Here is a 19,579-nt window from a genome sequence, read left to right on the forward strand (position 1 = left end):
CTTTTCATTAACATGCAGAAGCCCGCCGACGCACACTCAAGCATGAGCGGTACAGTGATTACGCAGGAAATGAAGTATACATATCCATCATTATTCTAGTTATTAGGCAGCGGTCGCTGGCAGCTGGGCGACACAGGGAGGAGGGTCTCTACGATTCAGGCCAAAACGTTGGTGAAGTGTCCCTGAGCTACTTAAGGGAACTTTTTTAGTTTTCACAATAGAACAGAATCCCTTAAAGCGCCAAAATGGCCTTTGAGTGTTTTTTATTAACATTAATTGACATTGAATAAGTACCTTTAAGAGGTAAAGCAGCCCTTATTAGCGTTGCTTAACTTGATACTTTGTTTTATTTTATATTAACGATTTAAGAGTTTAACTATATAATTGAAGGCATATTTTACCCTTTGAAACCTGGATTGACGTTAGTTTTCTTGTGCTGACTCCTTTCACAAGCATTTAAACCTTTGAAAAAGAAATCAGGTAAAGGTGACCAAAAATGACCTAAAAATTAGTTCTTAAAAAAGTGACAGAGAATTATTTTTAAAATGTCAGCTAAGGAAAATATCAAGAAATCTGCATTTATAATTAGATATTTTATTTTAGGTTGCCACCAAAACTTTTTCTAAATTTTTATTATTGTTCGGAGACACTGACAATATTTCCAGCAGTGATTATTCCACCAAAAGCAGTTGGTTTTTTTTTTGTGAGACATTAGTATTATTTCCAGCTGTGTTTGTGCCACGAAACAAATAGCTTTTTAGTGAGACATTGATGGCATTTCCAGCAGTGACTGTGCCACCAAAAACCGGTTGCTTTTTAGAGAAGCGCTGGTGGCATTTGCAGCAACGATTAGGCCAACAACCAGGTCTTTTTTTAGCATGTCTTGAGCAGCATTTCCAACGGCGACTGTACCATCAAAACCAGTTGATTTCTAGCATCATTTCTGCGACATTTACAGGACTGAGTGTGCAACCAAATCTGGGGTTTCTTTTAGTATGATATTTGCAGGGACATTTTAGGCCAAATCATGATTTCTTCCAAACCATAACCAAGTGTTTTTTGTGCTTAAACATAACCACAGCATTGCTGAAACATACAGAAATGTAAAGTTCATGTTTCTGCTACATAATAAAGCAATTGTTGCATATTAGTGGTTTGCAGAAACTGACAATGCCAACGCTAACTCTGCCGATTGGGTTTTGCAAAGACAACCTGTTGGTTTTTGGGGTTATGATTGTGTGGGGCCCTGGAGCGACTGCCAGCTTTGCCCGGTTGCAGGTTATTTTGTTACCAGCTGCTTCTGAGGTCAAGAATAAACTGTCAGGCTCAACTGTTAAACCAACACGGACGAGAAGCCTGACAAGTTGTTTTGCAGCTCACACTTACACTTCGGCTGCCATCTGGATCATGAATCAGGTCATTATAAATTAATTGGTCAAATTTACAAGCAGCAGAACAAAGCAGGAAATTAGCGTCGTGAACTTCACCGAGACGTTAATTTCACGACAGTTTATAAAGCTTTATTTACTCTGATGACTAATTATGATACTGTGTGGTAATAAATAGGGGGTGCCACAGTAATGAGACAGGTGCTGTGTTTAGACGAGAGTGCTGCTGTAGCTGTCTCCTCTCCAGTGTTTAGTGTATTTCAGGCAGACAGGTAGATACTTTTTTGGGGGTTAGGAGACACCCACTAGGGCCAACCATGATAATGCAAACTGTCCAAGACATGCCAACTCCATTTAAAGACTCGACGCTGAGCTGCGACTGTGCTGCTATTCAGATGAGCCTTGATGAAATTGTTTTTCAGCGGATGTGAAGGACAGTTGAGGTAATTATTCTGCTCGAGGTATGATGATTAGGCATTGTGGTTGAACACGCACACACTCAGTATTTTGTCGAGTTGTTTTGATGCGTGATGCGCCTCCTGCCAGCCAGATAGAGAGATGTGCGAGACAGCCTATTCTCACGCCGGCTTCACTTGTTTTGACGGCGCCATGCTGCCACTAACTACAGTCAATCAATAGATGTTGGTTTTAAACTTTCAAAGACTTCATTTCAAACTTTTTCCCTCTCGGTCCAGCTCTCCAAGAGACAAAAAAGACATAATGATCCCCTTTCTTCTTTTATTCATTTTAGTGAATCTGACCTTACAAAAATACTAAAACTGGTTGTTTTTTGTCAAGACATTGGGAGCATTTCCAGCAGTAATTGTGCCCCCAAAACTGGATGTTTTTACCAAGACATTGGTGGCATTTTCAGTGGCAATTGTGCCATCAAAAAAGGTTATTTAGCAAGACGTGTGACACTTTTTTAGTGGTTGTGTCACCAAACCCAGTTGTTTTTTAAACGAGACATCAGTGGCATTTCCAGTAGTAATTGTGCCCCCAAAACTGGTTTCTTTTTAGCAACACTTCGCCAGTATTCCCAGCAGCAATTGTGCTACCAACAAATGTTAATTAGCAATATATGTGTGACAGTGTTTCAGTGGTTGTGCCACAAAACCCAGGTATTTTTTAGCGAGACATCAGTGGCATTACCAGCAGTAATTGTGTCCCCAAATCTGGGTGTTTATTCTCAAGACATCAGTGGCACTTCCTGTTTTAATTATGCCCCAAAAACGAGATGTTTTTCATCAAGACATGGGTGATACTTCCAGCAGCGTATGTGGCACCAAAAAAAGTTGTCATTTGGCAAAAGATGTTTTTTAGTGAGCCATTTCTGGCATTTTCAGTGGTAATTGTGCCCCCAAAACTGGATGTTTTTATCAAGACTTTGGCGGCATTTCCTGTGTTGTTTGTCAGTGAGACGGTTGTTTTAATGTGTGATGCACCTGCAAGCAAGGCAGAGATATGCGAGACGGTTGTCTCAAAGTTGCAAAATAAAATGGAACAAAAATTAACAATAAAAACGGAAAATGACCTGAATGGAGGGACATTTCATGCCAAGTTGCTGGTAGCGTTTTTTCCCCATGTTTTTGAAAGAAAATCTGTTTGCAAAAGGCACTGAACGCTGGATGAGAAAACTGACGTAGATCTAGGTTTGAAAAGGTTAAATGTTCAAAGAGTTAATTTTCAAACTTTTTCTCTCAGTCCAGCTCTTTGTGATACACAAGTCATAATTATCCTCGTGATACATCTTTCTCTTGCCCTTCTGCTCCAGCCTTTTCTCACTTTTTTGTTTGTTTTATTGAACATATCCTTCTTCTTTTTTCTTTGCCTTTGTGTTTATCTTTTATTTTTTGACCTATTTTCAACCTTTTCGCCTGACGAAGGCAAAAAGCTTTTCAACACAGCCTTGGTTGGGGATTTAAAATAATTAAAAATTCCAAATCATAACCTCTTAAAGGCTTTGGCTTGGTTTGACACAGTCTGTGAACACAGCAATATAGCAACAATGTACGCACACAACTCAGTTAATAGCTGGAGGCTCTCTTCCAGGAAGCGAGTGTGTTTTACATCCAGAACATGCGGCCTCCTGCTGTGGCCTCCAGGCTTCAGTTCCTGCAATCTGTCAGAAACAATATTGCATGTATTAAAACACGGTTTTAACTTTGAGCTATTTCCCAAAAACACTCCCCTGAGAGTCACAATCTCAGCATTTTCTATATTTGCACATTCAGGTCAGGTGTTTACCTATTATCCTGACTCACAGCTTTGTAAGATGCAGCTGCAGACTTTTTTTTGGTGCAGCAGCGTTTTGAGAAGCCTCGTGCAAGTTCAGCTGCACCGTGGCCTTGTGTTAATTTGCATATTTGAGGCATTTCAGTGATTTACAGCACAGAAGCAATTAAACTAAAGGATGTCTCGGGGGTCCCCACCTGGTTTGAACCCAAACAACCCTTTGATCTCAACGTAAGTGGCTGCGTTCATATTATCAGACCTTATCTGAATAGAATTCAATTATTTCTGGATTCATGCAGCCGTAAGAGTTGGGGAGCAGCAGCCATCACTGCAGGATCTTGGGGGGAAGTTTGGGATCTCTGTGTTGTAACACTGCCCCCTCATGGTTATAAACAAAAAAACTTTCCAAGTGTTTGATATTTGTGTGTTTACGACCCCAAACATTCTTGTGAGTTTTTCTTGTCTTGCACCTGCAGGCAACAAGAAGACATAAACCGGGGCGGAGACCATTCTCAGCTTTTGTTTCACCATCTGCTTTATGTGTTAGTCATGTGAACCACATGCGCAGTCATAGCTTGTGCACTGAGGCGTTATTGCAGCTTCCTCATCCATGTAAATGTGTTTTTATGTTCTGCAGGCTAAAAAAAAAGAGCAGGGCATCATATCTTCCCATCTGCTGCAAGCAAATATTCAATCAAACATATGTTGCAAAAATCACAAATTAAAGTCAGCGCTGTGAAGATTAATCAAACCTTTGATTGATTAACAAGATTATTCTTTATGTCTCCTCATCAAGGAGACAGGTTTTTTTGCGTGTAAAATCCCTCACAGCTACTCCTCATTTGCCACCATCATATTTCCTTGCCAGTGATAACGGCGGCCGGAGGGATTATGATGTCTGATTGTCTATCCGTCTTATTATTATAAGCGCAATATCTTAAAAATGAATGAAGGGAATTTCTTTAAATTTGGCACAAATGTCCACTTGGTCTCAACAATGAACTGATTTTGTTTGTCATAGGTCAAAGGTCTCTATAGCCTTGTCTGTCTCTTTCTTGTAACCCCGATATCACATACCTTGAGGGACGTTTTTCAAATTTGGCACAAACGTTCTGTTTGACTCAAGGATGAACTGATTAAACTTTGGTCGTCAAAGGTCAAGGTCACCGTGGCCCTGCATCTGTTTCATTCTTGTGAATGGAATATATAGAATTTAAAATTTGGCACAAACTTTCGAGACAGTGATGAACTGGTTAGACTTTGGTGGTCAAAAGTCAAGATTACTTTGACCTCATCTGTGTCATTTTTGAGAATCTCACAAACAGAGAGGATTTTTCTTCCAAATTTGGCACAAACATTCACTTAGACTCAATAATGAACTAATGAATAACATTTTGGTGGTCAAAGGTCAAAGTCATTGTTACCTTGCGACTGTCACGTTCTCATTTAAGGACGGTAAAAGGTCAAGGTCACTGTGACCTCATAAAACATGCTTTTGGCCGCAACTCAAGGATTCATTCGTTGATTATGACAAATCTTCCCACAAATGTCAAATGGAATAAAATAAAGTGATGACATTTTATATCAGAAAGGTGAAAGGGCAACTTCACTGTGACATCATAATGTTCTGCAAAAACATGAATGTAAACTGTAAGTTAACACAAGGCAGTGATTCTAGTTTCGAGCATTAAAATGGAGCACTGAAGTTGTTGACAACTTTTTTTTCTGCACACAAACACAATTAATCACTTCATCCAGATAAACAGACTTACGGCTCCCACGTGTCCACTCAATATTTTTAATCGCCACTGAAATGAGATGGGAGCGCCACTTGTCACTTGTGATTGTGACTTCACCCGCTGATGCTTTTGTCAACAGGGAGATGTTCAGCTGAAAAACTGCAGTGGCCTCAAAAAGCAGACGATAACTGCGCACAGAAACCAGACTTCATTGTTTATTCTAACAGCACGGCGTCGATAAGAAATAGTACAGTCTTATCAGCGTCACATTGCTAGAATAAACATTTAAGTTTGATATCTGCAGTCACTATTTGAAAAATTAATTGTTGCTCTCTAATCTACTGATTGTACATAAGTGCTTTTCTCTTATACAAGGCCATTACTGGAACATTATCTGTGTTGTAATTTTAGCAGATGCAGCCAAGAAACCAAACCCTCTGAAACCCAGAGCACCTACACAGTCTATTGTTGTGTGCTGTGGCACCAGAATGGACACTTTGTGTGTTTATTGCACATTTTCTGTGACAACAAAGACCAGAAGAGGCTGTAGAGGAGCGAGTATAAAGACGGGGAGAGAGTCTTGACAGCCTTGAATCAAGATGCTCTCAGTGGCCCTCACGTCATTGTTGACTGTTGACACGTAGAGCTGTTTGTCTCCATCTGTGTTTCATCGTCGTCTGGTGGCTCCGTGCTACCTACAATCAAACGGCCCTTTTAAGTCGGTACTTTGTAGAGAATTTCAGCTTATTAACCTGGAATTTAAGCCAAACACATGAAAAGAAATGTTTTGTGTGGGAGGGAGAAAGATGATTTCCATTTTTTTTCACAGAATGTTCATGTTATAATGAACTATTTTATAAACTGCAGAATCTCAAGTGAGTGCTGACAACATCGTATTCATCAAGTTCAGCGAGTTTAATACGGCGAAATAAATGTTTTAGGTTTCCTTCTGCATCTGCTCTTTATGTTCCGGGATGTTGCTACGGTGATGTCTACAAATGGGACGACGCCGCACGTGGTTATGTTTAGGCAACAACAGCACATGGCAACCAATGACACGACATCAACAAACTTACATGCTGGCACGGTTGGCGAGGAATATGCAACAAAGTCACAGATGGTTAGGTTTCGGGGATGGAGCCACATGGAATAGTGTAGAAAAAAACATAACATCAGACAGGAAGTGTACACACCCTCTCGCTTCTTAAATTACGTCGTTAACGGCAGCATTTCAACCTGACGCCGTCCTGCCGTGTTTCATGCGATAGAACAGGTGCGGTGCGATCGTGTTGTTACCCGTTGCACTATATGCGACTAGACGTATTGCTCACATTTGTTGTGTATTGGAAGCGTGTGATTTACTGTACAAAGCATGCTGGGATACCTGTGATATGGGCCAAGCTGGCAGCATGACGAGAGCAAGTGACAATTTTAAAAATTCAAACGACGGAACAGCTGAAATGCTGAAATAAAACTTCAGGGATTGTGGATGGAGGGGCAGGACAGACAAGAATGGAGGCGAATTGGTCACGTATGTGGAGCACAGCTGGTACGCACCGCGTCGCTGTGCAGCAGCGGTTAATGCGCATGCAAAAGGTGCCTTTTGGCGTTGCACTCCTACGCCCAAAGTACTGTCAGAGGTGCTTTTTTAGGAGTTGTGAATGAGATCGCCCTGCACTGATTATAACAGTATTTCCACGTTTCTGGATCTCAGCAGTTAACTTTGTACAATGTCATCAGAACTGATTGCCAAAACAGTGAAAAGAACCCAAACTGAAAGAAATCAGAATTACCCATTAGGGTGATGAGGATGTTTGATCGAGCTCGAGCCGTTCTCGAAGGAGACCATCCGTCTCTCGTGCTGCTTTGGTTCCGGCTCATGGGATGCTAATATGCTCAGTCAATCAATGAGCCTGTTAGCCAGTCACCTTTGTATCCAGTCAGTTGGAGAGTCGTACAGTAACTGAACCAGTCAGCCAGTCGAGCAGTCAGCCAGTAGCTGTGAGAAAAGTCCAGCCAAGAGGGCAGGCGTTCTTCAAATCCTAATGATTTCCAGATGAGAGCCCAGACGGCCAGGCCTGAGCGCAGAACACACACACACACAAAAAAAAAAAAAAGAGAGAGAGGATGGATGAAGGGAGGTGGCAAGAGAAAAAAATTGAGTGCAGAGGATGGAGAAATGATCCTGCATATGAAACCGGTGCACATGAAATGCTGAAACTCAACAGTCGGAGCATTTTCATCCTCCGTTGTGATGTTTATCCCCTGAGGGAGACACAGCGAGGCGGGAAGAATAGTGTGTGTGTGTGTATGTGTGAGTGTGTGTAAATCTGTGTGTGAGGATCAACATGACGCAGTGGTGGGCTCTCCTCATCACTGTTTACCTGTCCGTGCACCTGGCAGCCGCTCAGCACCACAGGAGAGGTAGGTGCAAACATTATATGTCTATCATCTTTCAAAGGCCACAAATGCGAAAAGCTTCATTTGAACGATTTGCATCCTCATTTGAAATATCACGAGACTGTTAGAAAATAGAAACAAACATTCAGTGCTTTGGTAAGTTTCTGGGTGTGTGACTGTGGAAGAATGTGTTTACCTTCCGGAGTTATCAGGAACATTGAGACACGTAGTTCATCACTCGTTAAGTTTCCAGTGAAAAGTGACTGGCCTGTTGTTACTGGATCCACTCACTGAGGAAATTCCTTTCTCAACACTCACATAGCTTTAAATCTTTGGATAAGTCACCCGCTGCTTCAGGAGACACGGGGTCGTTAACCCTTAGGGCCTGTGTGGTGCAGTTTACTCGCTTTTCACTCTGCATTTTTTTGATAATTTTGGCTGTTATCATGCATATGGCATACATTTTGGGAAGATTGTGTATTTGTGTTTAATCTTGGAATTTCCAGCTCAGCTCCTACAATAAGTCTGAAACACACTGAAAACAAAAATTGTTACATTCAGATTGTTGAGTGCAAAAAATGCACCTTTGAAACTCATTCAAACTGCAATTTTTTAACCCCCAAAGCCATCAAAGCATAAAACATTCATTATATTATTTTTGGGTGCCAGTCTGGGCTTTTGGCTTAGAATTTGTAATTTTTTACTATTTTTTTACCATATTTTGCTTACTGAGAAAATACGGGCTATTTCCACTTTGTGCACTGTCACAATCAGTGGTTGCTACAAACAATGACATATCCCAAGCTGTGATATTACGTCCATTACATCGTCACCGGCAACGATTTAACCTGATGGCATCCTTCCAAGTTTCATGCTCGTGACCGGCTCCGTCTGTTCGTGTTCTCCACTGACTTACATCTTTTGCACGTCTGTCCAACCTGGAAGAAGGATCTCTCCTCAGTTGCTCTTCCTGAGGTTTTCTCCTGTTTTTATTCCCCTTTTAAAAGGTTTTATTGGGGAGTTTTTCCTTCAAATAAAAAAAAATTGAATAGAAGTGACGCCACCTGAGCATGTGAAAGCGTCTGCATCTGCAGGCAAATAGTAACAATGCCACCGGTTCTGTGTAGCTTTAAAGCACACTTATCTTCTCTGGATTGTGACAGACAGTATTTGGTGGGTAGATACTGGACATATGTGACCATCCTCCAGTGTTTCCCATCATCATCAATCTCCGCAGAATTCTAATATCCACAATATCAAATCTCCTCTTCTGTGTTGATCCTAAGCAACTGTGTTGCCACTTAGCGTCTCATAGTTTTGTCTCATAGTGAAATATTGAAACTTTCCAGTGTAAACAGTAGATTTTGCATCTGAGCTGCTAGAAAAGAGCAGTTTGTTTGAATTTCAACATCATTTGGAGGTGAATTTAAATGCTAAGCAGAAGATGGGCCATTGCAGCAAAGATTTTATTCCCTCCCGTGTCCTTTTCACCCCCTTTTAACGTGAGCCGGGGGGATCCAGACGTCCATTTTGCTTTTTGTTTTTGTTTGTTTTCCCCTTTTTTTTTTTCTTTCTCTGATCCAGACATCCCTCCAGCCAGGAATACCATTTAGCCTTGCTAATTAATGGATCTTTGTTGTTCCCTCATCTCCTTGCAAGCAGTTAGCGAGAGATTACAAGTTCCCTGCCTGTGCATAATGACATTGGGGGAAGCCTCCCCGTCCAAACACTGATTGTTTGAAGCGCTGGAGGAAGGAGGGAGGGACAGCACGAGGGATAAACGGGCTCAGAACCAGCAGCAGGAAAAGCTGAAGCTGTTTTAAGAAGGGGCATCTATATTAGATATCCAGTCAGCTGAGAAATATTGTTTGTTCTCCTGCATTAAAGGAATAATTTGGATATTTTGAAGTGGGGTTAATCAGTGTATTACCTACAGTAGATGTTTAGCTGAAGCACCAACCCAAACTGTCGGTATTTGATGACGTGGGAATGAGACTAAATCAACTAAAAGTTGCGTAATGTTGCTTTACGGAGCGGAGAAACAGGAATTGGAATGTATTTCAGCATGAAATTTAATCATTTAGATCGCTGGTGCCGGGTTTATTGCTTAAGTTTGCTCTTATTGGCACCTTCTTTTCCCTCCATGTTCTGCAGTGTCCTCAGCTTTTCCCACTCCTCATCATCACCTGACCTCCACGCCTGGCTGCTCACCTGCTCCCCATCCTCTCATCAGCTCCTCCGTACATATACAAAACCGTTTCCTTCAGTTTGCTGCCAGATTGTCTGTTATACCACCCAGCCTCTGAGTTTCAACCTTATTCCAGCCTGTCTGTGTTGTCCTTTTTGTTTTGCTTCTCTGTCCCTGTTAAGGATCTTCGGACATTTCTAGGATTTTTTCGGACATTTCTTTAATTACGGAAATTTCATAAACTTTAAGCACATTTCTGAGATTTTAGGATGTTTCTTAGATTTTAGGGCATTTCTATAGTTTCAGGACATTTTTATGATTTCAGGATGTTTCTGGGATTTTAAGACATTAGGGGCTTAAGCAAAGACCTCAGTCAGGGGTATGGGGAATCCTCCACTGGCACTTTTTTTGATAATCAAGCTTTTTTTATGCTGTTTTATTCCCTCTGGCATAAATGTTGTTAAGTGTCACTAACCTACACTTTGATTTAGCCTGTTGGCCTCCTCAGTTGTGCATTTGAGTCCTCTGTCATTTTCTTACAATTGTGCAACATTAAATTAACTGTCTTTTCCTTGCAGGGCATTTTTTGTTTTGTTTTGTATCTCTGAAAATGTTATAAAACACATCGCCTGTCTCTGTTTCTGCAGCAGTGCCGCTCCAACCATGTGAGCATTAACCAGCAATAACTTTTTATTGCAAACTGCTGTTTCCTGCTGCTGGAAGCATAAAACACACACGTTCCTGCACAGCAAAGCACGACTGCGTTGCAGCAAACAAACGACAGAGTCGTAGACAACTTTCATGTAAATTACAGATTATTAATTTCATATGTAAATCAACGTCGGGTCGGCCTCCGAGCTGTCATTTCCCCGCAGCTCCTCCATCCTTTAACAACATAAACCTTGTTCTAATGAGCTCACGTTCCTCTGGGCGTTGTTTTGTTTACACTGACAATGCCCCGCTGAAGCTTGAGTGTGTCTTCGGTATCTATTATGGCTGTGCAGGCATCTCCCCTCTGCTGCTGATCATGCACTCGGGAGTCGCTCACTCAACGAGGAGTGTAAATTCACACCTACAAGTTGTGATGCGCTCGTAGCTGCATGTCAGCGTTTTGGGCTGGAGAAATATCCTCAGTACTGTCCCTTTGTGCTTGCAGGGAGTTAGAGCAACTTAAGAAAGGATTTACTTTAGTCCTCCCTCTTAATTTTTTCAACTGTCATTGTGGAGCTCTTCAAACCATTATAGATAAAACATACAGAAAGTGTTTTAACACTTTAAGGAAAGAGTTAGAAAGTTTATATGAGAGTAATGATACCACTTTTACATCGGTAAACAGTAAATATGAAACTTGGCTTTAGGAAGCGTGGAGTGAAACATGTTGCTCTTACTAGCATCAATAAAACAGCGCGTTGATTATATTTTTACGGGGTGCCTGTGCGGTCTATACAGCACACTCTCATCCAAAGTTGTCACGTCTTTGTCAGTGGACTTCTGCATTTAAATATTTCGTTTTAGGTATCCTTCCGCGTCAGCTGTTTAGGTCCCACAACGCCGCTAACAGGATGTCAATAAATGCACATGGTGGGATGACAGTGCACGTGGTTATGTTTGGGCAAAAAAGCACATGGCAGCAAACACACATGCTGGCACCTATTTTCAGGTTTAGGAGAATGAAGCTCGTCACATTTAAAGGGGAAGCGAACATCAGACTCCTGCATCAAAGTCCAGCTTTTTTTTAACCCATCTACGGCTGTCTGCCGGGATATAGTAACGACACAACCAGTCTGTCCGGCTGCACGCTCACATCCTGTGGCGTTTCACGCGCATGTGAAAGGTGCCTTTCAGCGTTGCGCTCTTACACCAAAAGTACTGACAGAGCGGCACTATTTTCTGAGTTCAGAATGAGAACGGGCTGGTAATATAACAAGGCGACATGTAATTTTAACTTTTTGATTTTTGTACTGACTAAACAAATAAAAAAAATAATGTTAATTAGTGAGCTTGCTTGATCTTGTTAGGTTCGCGGTTTCCCTTTTTTTTATTTTTATGCTAGGCTAAGCTAACCGGCTGCAACATGAGACTGGTATGCACTCATCAAGCTCTTGGAGAGAATGCAATTAAACATATTTCTGAAAAAACAGTTTTTTGAGGGGAAAAACAGATTTTAAGACTTTCTATGGTGGCTGGTGAAAACATTTACGGGGGGGGGACTTCTGACCTCAGTATTTAGAGCTATGGCCCTGTCTGTTTAGCACAGACTTGAAGGGTGAAAGGTTTAGGATAATACATTGAGGATTGCACAAATGTGCCAAATTGTCAGACTGTATTATTCGAACGCTGGAACGGAGAGCTGCAGGATTTCTTTACATTCTGAACGGTGTCTAACAGCAAAGCCGGAGCTGAGACTGGCAGTCACCCAAGCAGGAAGCAGGTACATGTGGAGATCAGCCAGCGCATGTGGCTTTGGCTGGCCTCACAAACGCTATAAAGCCTAAATGTATCTGGCTGGCGAGGCTCCGGGCAGTGGGGCTGATCATTACTGCAGAATTGGCGAGGCAGCACGCCGTAGATGCCGCTGTAGGGTAGGAGGAGGATTGGAATTCAGATGGAGCCCAGTGTTCGCACTGTACACCTCATTAAGATCCGTGTGTGTGATCTGTGTGTTGGCTTACACGGCAGGCCGAGGATGGCAGCGGCGAATGCGAAGCATTGGAAAAAGAGAGCGAGTTGTCTGGAGGAGCTCAAAGGAAGGTTTAACTTACTTCATTTTGCCGTGAATCCCTTTTCAGCTCTAATCAGCTTTGCTTTTCACTTCACTCTCGTGAAGCAGCGCCATCACGTTGGTCTTGGAGTCTCACACAATAGACGCCGTTATAATATCAACACATTTAAAGAGCCTGGGCAGCAGTATTAGAAACAGTGAGAAAGGGGAAAATGTGCATCCTTGTGTGACCTCCTCTGGTTTCTCGTTCCAGCCTTGTTTAGACTTGACCTCCCCGAGACCTTCTGTTACTGGTGAGAATATCTGCCCAATATCACACAGGGCTGTTAACCGAAAATGAGAACACAAATATGGTGTTGCTAGTTCATAAATCATTCTTTAGACACAGATATGCCCTCCAGATTTCATTAAGAATTTAGAGAATTTAGCCAGTGAACTAAAAGACGTCTCTTTGAGTCGCTCAAAGCTGCAAAAAAAATCCAACTTTAGGGCTTTTTACAGAGTTCGCAGTAAGTCCTCAAACAAGGGAGGCACTAAATTTAAATGATTGAAAACATTGTCACTAGATTACAGGGATGCAGTGAATGGTGTAGGGACAGCTCAACCCTAAATCAAAAATACATGTTTTCCCTCCTGCCTGTAGTGCTGTTTTTCTGTCCAACTTGTTTTGGTGTGAGTTGCTGAGGTATCGACTGTAGAGATGTCTGCCTTCTCTCCAGTATAATGGAACGAGATGGCAGTCGGCTGGTGGTGCTCAAAGCTAAAAAAAATACGTTTGAAAAACTCACAGCAATGTCTCTCTCCAGAAATCAAGACCGAGCGGCTGCAACCCCAGAGGCTGAAAAATCAAGCCAACGTAAATGTGCCAAGTGTGTTCCTCTAATGGCCACTTGAGACTGACTCCAAGAGCGAGTAAATCCCCAAAGGACCCCCGTGTCTAAATGCCCAACTTTACAGCAGAAACAAACAGCCTCACAGCCTGGTACATACAGTAGTATTGGATTTTTGGAGCCAGACATGGCTATGTTTGGATGAGAGGAAGGACAGCACAATGCGTCTACAGTCCGTGGTTAACTGTGATAATACTATTGCTACTTTTTGCTTTAAAAAAACATGATTTTAAAACAAAATGTATTTACCATTTAAAAAAACAACAGATTATCCAACTCCTCAGAGCATCTTTTGGTGCAACCAAACACTGAACGAGACTTTTTTAGTTGACCAAAATGTTACTGTTAACTTTCACAAACTGAAAACACACTGAAATAGTAGAATCACTCTGATTCTGGGGTAACGCCCAAGTTATTTTACTTGGCAACTGATACCCAGACTGTCACTCAGATTGGCCACGCCCTTAATTATGCATAACTTTAAGCTGAAATATATAATATATATAAATATTAGACGTAAACCCCAGGTGCCATACGGCAGTCCACCAGCGTATAATAACACCATGAACTGGTCTCTGCAGCTGCTTTGTCACCTGACACCATCCAGCAGCGTTTTTTTGCGCACATGAAGACTTTGGACACTGCACGCTTGCCCCGAAAGCACTGACAGAGCAGCGCTATTTTCCAAGTTTGGATTGAGAACGGGCTGACAACCCACACCAAAGCAATCTGATTTATAGCACTGCAGGTTAGAGGGAAAATATTCATTTTTGATTTGGGGGTGAACTATCCCTTTAAATGCAAGTAACCACACTGTAAATGTGAAAAAGTGCATATGTGAAACTAGCTGTGCAGCTTTAATGCTAAACTCTATGAATGAATGATGGATAACCAGGCACTACAGCTATTAGATAAATGTTCTTAGTTAGAACATAGAATACTCGAAGTACCTGAGTAAATATACTCTGTTACTCTCTACCTCTGAATAAAAGTGTGTGACCCTGTGGAATTGCCTCGGGTTATCACCTCCAGTGAAATATGGATTTCATGGCATTTTATCATAGAGATGTGGCTGCAGCACACGAGCTGAGAGCGACAGGTCTCATTCCAGCCGTATCTGCACTCGCTGCTCGGCTACACAGACAGACTCGCACTTTGAAATCTGACCAAAATGAGGTCAGCAGCACCTGCCCGCTCGGTGAGCGCGGACATATCTCACCTCTGGATGCACCGGCCATCGCCACTTGTAAATATAGGAGCTCGGGTTGAAGACCAATTACCCTCTGCCCAGCCGGAGGCCAGATTCGATCTCACCTGCATAATATTTGAGCAGTAATGCATCTGTGTTTGCTCAACCTCTGGGCCACACACACACACACACACACACACACACACACACACACACACACACACACACACACACACACACACACACACACACACACACACACACACACACACACACACACACACACACACACCGTGTAGGATAATGTGGTGCCTAATTTCTGGAGTACGAGGGGGATCCTCTAATCCAATTTCCTGTCGCTGTGTGTTCCAGCTCTGTATCCATCTGCATATAGGATAAAGCGTGGGACGTATTCGCTGGTCAACCCCACATTCCAGCGCTCCGCGGAGGACGTCAACCTGCTTTTCGAGGTCAGTTTGGATCCTGTAGGTGCTGAAATAGTTAATGGCTCAGTGGGTCATTACTGGAAGCCGGTTTAACCCTTTGAAATCTTGATCAGCGTCACTTTCTTTGTGCTGCTTTCAGATGCCTTTCAGAAGTATTTAAACTTTTGAGCAAATTGGTATGACATCTTTTAAAAACATGGGGAAAAAGGCAGTGAGCAACTTGGTAATAAATGTTTTACAAATTAGTAAATTTACAAAAAAATATTATTTAAAAAAACTATGGAAAAAAAGAAAAGCTAGGAGAAATTATATAATTAGAATTACATATTTAAAATTATATTACAAAATTAATTAATGAATTATTATTTTAATTATTATTTTTAAGCACTTTTTGGAGGTCATATGCGTTTTTTTTTTTTCAACTTTATTCTAACTTTTATAACAAATTTTCTGGTGATTTGTTTTGGTACTTTTTAACTGAGTTCTTGCTAATTTTCTTTTCTTTTTTTCTATTCATTTTTTGTTGGAAGGACAATGTAAGGTAAATCACAGAGCACCCATGCATTCTGCCATTTTTCCATATTTTCTCCCCTTCCTGTGTCTAACACTTTAAGACTGTAACAGTATTAAAGGAAATAATGGAAACACACTAATGGCAACATTAATGAGATTTATGGGATGCAGTGACACCAAAATTACCAATACACTACACACATTAAATGAATAAACAAACAGATAAAAATGACACACACAAAAAATAAAGCAAACAAATGGGGAAAACATGTAAAAACAACATAACACGTATCAAACAAAAAAAAAAAGGAGGCTCAGCTGCCTTCTTTCCATCCTTTTGAAAGAAATCAAGCCAGTTCGCTCAGGTTTCAAAGGGTTAAATATGTTGAGAATGTCCAAAAAGATCGGTCCAAGTCTCACATTTGTGATCAATCTCTTTCTGTGGAAAAAATGAAAACGCCGCTGCAGTCCTGCTAATCATGTGCAGAGATGTAAAGTATGTGTTTACTCAAACTTTTGCTGACACTTACAAAAGAAACATCTTGACATGTTACCTCATAAACAGATCAGTAAAAAGTTTTCTTGCTCCGCTCAGATCCTGCTCGCCGGAATGCAGATCAGCGCTAAAGACGTGCTGATCCCAGACGAGGAGCTGGCCTCCCTGAGGGCCGTGGAGAAGCTGGAGGTCCTCTGTGAGGACGTCCTGCCCAAGAGGCTCTCGGATATTCGGCGTCTGACGGCGGAGCTCGCCCAGCGCCGGCAGCCTCTGAGCTGGCAGGACTTTGAGAGAACGGTGCTGACCCTGGTGTACGCCACTCAGACGCTGGCTCGGGGCAGCGGCCCGCAGCAGAGGGAGGCGTGGACGGACGCTGTGATACAGCTGTTCAGAGCCGTTCAGAAAGACCTCAGACCCTCTTGAGGAATCAGAGGATGTGCATTTTCCAAAAAACGTGGTGATTTCATTTGCTCATGGTCGCCCAACAGTAGGCTTGTTGCCATTACAGATTTTGCGCAAAACTAAAGCGATATTTTTGAAATATCTATAAAACACAATTGCGAGTGATGTGATGTTATGCGACTTCTACTGTCGCGATAAAACTCCAAGAAGCACGATGATGGATGTTTAAGTCATCAGCAGGTTGATTTCTAACGCAGCTGCCGCACTAGCGTTATTATTTCCAATCGAAGGCGACGTAGGCGCGTTATTTTATCTTTTTGCACTAACAGGAAATGATGCAATGCATGTTCAGTTAATCACATACCAAACTTTGGATTTTATTATTCACAAAAAGAAAGCAAAATATTTTTCAAAAGTTTTCTGCGATCTTCCGAAAACCGTCTCGCCGCTATCCACAGTGTACTCAAAGAGCTGTACGTTACTCTGGAGAAAGATGGTTGATTGTTGACCCAAAGCGTCGGTATTTTGCAATTTGGGAGTGAGACTCAACCATCAACTCTCTTTCTCCAGAGCTGCATGAAGCACCTTTATTTTGCAGCGTCCCCTCCACTCCCTTTATGCAATGTTTGGTGGGACAAATATTCACCAGCAGCACTCTCAAAAAGTGCATTCAGCATCTGTCCCAATACTCAAACGTGCTGTTTTGAGCACTGAAGTGCACATTTGCAAACCTCCAAGTGGTAGACAAGTAGGTCCCAGGTCTGAAAAATGACAGTTCACAGTACACTTAGTCGGCATTTGAAGCTCACAAATCCTTTTCCACTTTGAAGCTGTATACTCAGAGCTTTCCCGACAATATTTACTGTGCCAGCCCAAGTTTTTTAGCTTGTTATTTATGTACAAACACTATTATGGCAGAACCTTTGTTGGTTATCCATGAGGGCTAAAAATGTATTCTTCATGATGAGACTAGAATATCTGACTGTAAAAATAAACATTACATGTGACATTGTTTTGTCAGTGATGTAAGATTTAATCAGTGACAAACCATTCAAGATCATTTTGCAATATGTCTCTTTTTTGTAACCCTTTGAAACCTGAAACAGCAGTCTTCTGTGTCTGGACACCTTTCACCTGCATTTAAACCTTTGAAAGTAGCTCTACAAGACAGAAAGAGGGAGAAATTAAGACATTAATAATTTTAAAAATTATTAGTAAAATGTCTAGATGATAATAATAATTTATTTATTTTTCTATTTTTCTGTAACCTTTCTTAAACCTTTTTCCTTTTCTTTCTTTTTTGGCTAAATTTGAGGTATTTTTCTTGTTAATTGTAACTTTTGTTTTTTACAGCCATCTGCTCAGGTTTTAAAGGGTTAAAGTGCATCTATGTGCATCTTGATTTTGTTGCTTTTTGGGGGCATTTTGCCGTTATTAGACAGTTTTACAGCTGGAAAGAGAAAGGCACAACTTGCAACTAAGGTCCTCAGCCAGGATCGAAGTGTGGACGCCACTAAAGACGCCCAGATTTTATTGCTTTATCAATTGTATTTCTCCTCCCAGCTCTTAAATGCGCAGCTCCATTCTGATTGTAACTGTTATGCATTATGTTTGATCCTCCTCATTTGCTCATTATGCAGAAACAAAATAAAACCAACAGAGGATCTGTGCTCCGTGAATTTGCACGAGCTGCATGACGGCCTCATTAATCAAGAGCGTCCCAGTGAGCTCGAATAAACTTCCACACGCCGGCAGACCGATCGAGCGTTTGGAACGATGTGGTGGAAATACTGGAGAAGTTGTAAATTGTGATGATATTGTGATGAATTTTCTGATCATTCCGATCTTTGATCTACTTTTGACCTTTTGAAAGTTTTCTTGTGCTGCATTCAGACATTTTTCACAAGCTAATTAACCCTTTGAAACTTTAATAAATTGGTTTCATTTCTTTTAAAAACATGGGAAGAAGGCAATGAGCAACAAAAGAAGAATTGACCCAAAAAAATAGCAAGAAATAAGATAAAAGTACAAAAAATACCTGGGAATAAAAAAAAGTAAAACAAAAATGACCTTTAAAAATTGCTTAAAATTAAAATAATTTTATAACACTCCAATTTTCTTCCTCTTATACAAATTTTTAAATATGTAGTCATAATAATTATAAATATAATATTCCTTAGCTTTTTGCTTTTTTCCATAGACAATTTTATTTATTTATTTTAATAATAATTTTCCAAATTTGTAGAACATTAATTACCAAGTTGCTCATTGCCTATATTGCAATGTTTTATAAAAGATCATCACACAAGTGTCTTCAAGTCTCGAATATTTCTGAAAGGTATCTGAAAGCATCATGTATAGCATTTGATTCTTAAGTTTGCAGCACTTTTTTTGTTTCTTTTCTTTTTTTTCTTAAATTTATTTATGATTTATTTTTATTTTATTTTATTTTATTTGCTTATTTTCAGACAATGTTCTTGTTACATTTTGGTTTTTTTTGGGCCATGTCTTGTTAAGTTTCTTGTTGCCCTCTGCCCATGTTTAAGAAAGTTTAAACCTTATTGCTCAGGTCCCTGTGGGTTAAATTCTGCAAAATCAAACTATAAAAAGTGCATTAATTTGACAACTCCACTCAGAGTCACCTCCACCCTCCTGTGCTCTCTGTGTATATGTTTGATGTCATCAGCGGCATTAGATGCTTCGCTCCGTCTGCAGAAGATTGCTCTGCTCATTTGATTTGCCAGTAAAAGTCCTTTGAATGAAAAACCACAGATTTGTACTTAAGAGTCTGTATACATCAATACCCCTGATTGCTCATTTGAGCAATCTGTAAAATGTTTGATAGATGTTTGCTTCAAAGCCACCCATTTCCCCACTCGTTTTGGGAAATAGGTACTTGCAGTAATGGGCTTTGGTGGAGTGGATAGAAAATATATATCTGCTTCGTGCTGTTTTCCCTCCTTGACTCTAT

The 19,579-nt window shown here is 41.0% G+C and overlaps 1 protein-coding gene and 1 long non-coding RNA gene across 4 annotated transcripts in view; one reads left to right on the top strand and one right to left on the bottom strand.

Moving 5' to 3' along the window:
* fam180a (family with sequence similarity 180 member A) overlaps window positions 1-19,377 on the top strand; it is a 46,749-nt gene extending 27,372 nt beyond the window's left edge. For 2 of the 3 annotated variants that reach the window (XM_088072848.1, XM_088072846.1), the window contains exons 3-4: window positions 15,124-15,221; window positions 16,306-19,377. In XM_088072848.1, coding sequence (XP_087928974.1) covers window positions 15,124-15,221; window positions 16,306-16,629 — 422 coding nt within the window. In that variant the 3' untranslated portion in view covers window positions 16,630-19,377. Of the gene's footprint in view, window positions 1-7,522; window positions 7,787-15,123; window positions 15,222-16,305 lie in introns of those variants that run through there. The other variant, XM_088072847.1, reaches the window with a different exon arrangement.
* On the bottom strand, window positions 5,188-8,058 carry LOC148185855 (uncharacterized). The gene is made up of 3 exons (XR_015775555.1): window positions 7,959-8,058; window positions 7,156-7,440; window positions 5,188-6,057 (listed from the first exon to the last, which is right to left on the bottom strand). It is a non-coding gene; the product is annotated as an uncharacterized LOC148185855 (long non-coding RNA).
* Window positions 19,378-19,579: the final 202 nt, after the last annotated feature.

The sequence above is a fragment of the Plectropomus leopardus genome, chromosome 22, assembly GCF_026936395.1.
Source record: "Plectropomus leopardus strain MGB_pleo_1.0 chromosome 22, ASM2693639v1, whole genome shotgun sequence".
Classification (NCBI taxonomy): domain Eukaryota; kingdom Metazoa; phylum Chordata; class Actinopteri; order Perciformes; family Serranidae; genus Plectropomus; species Plectropomus leopardus.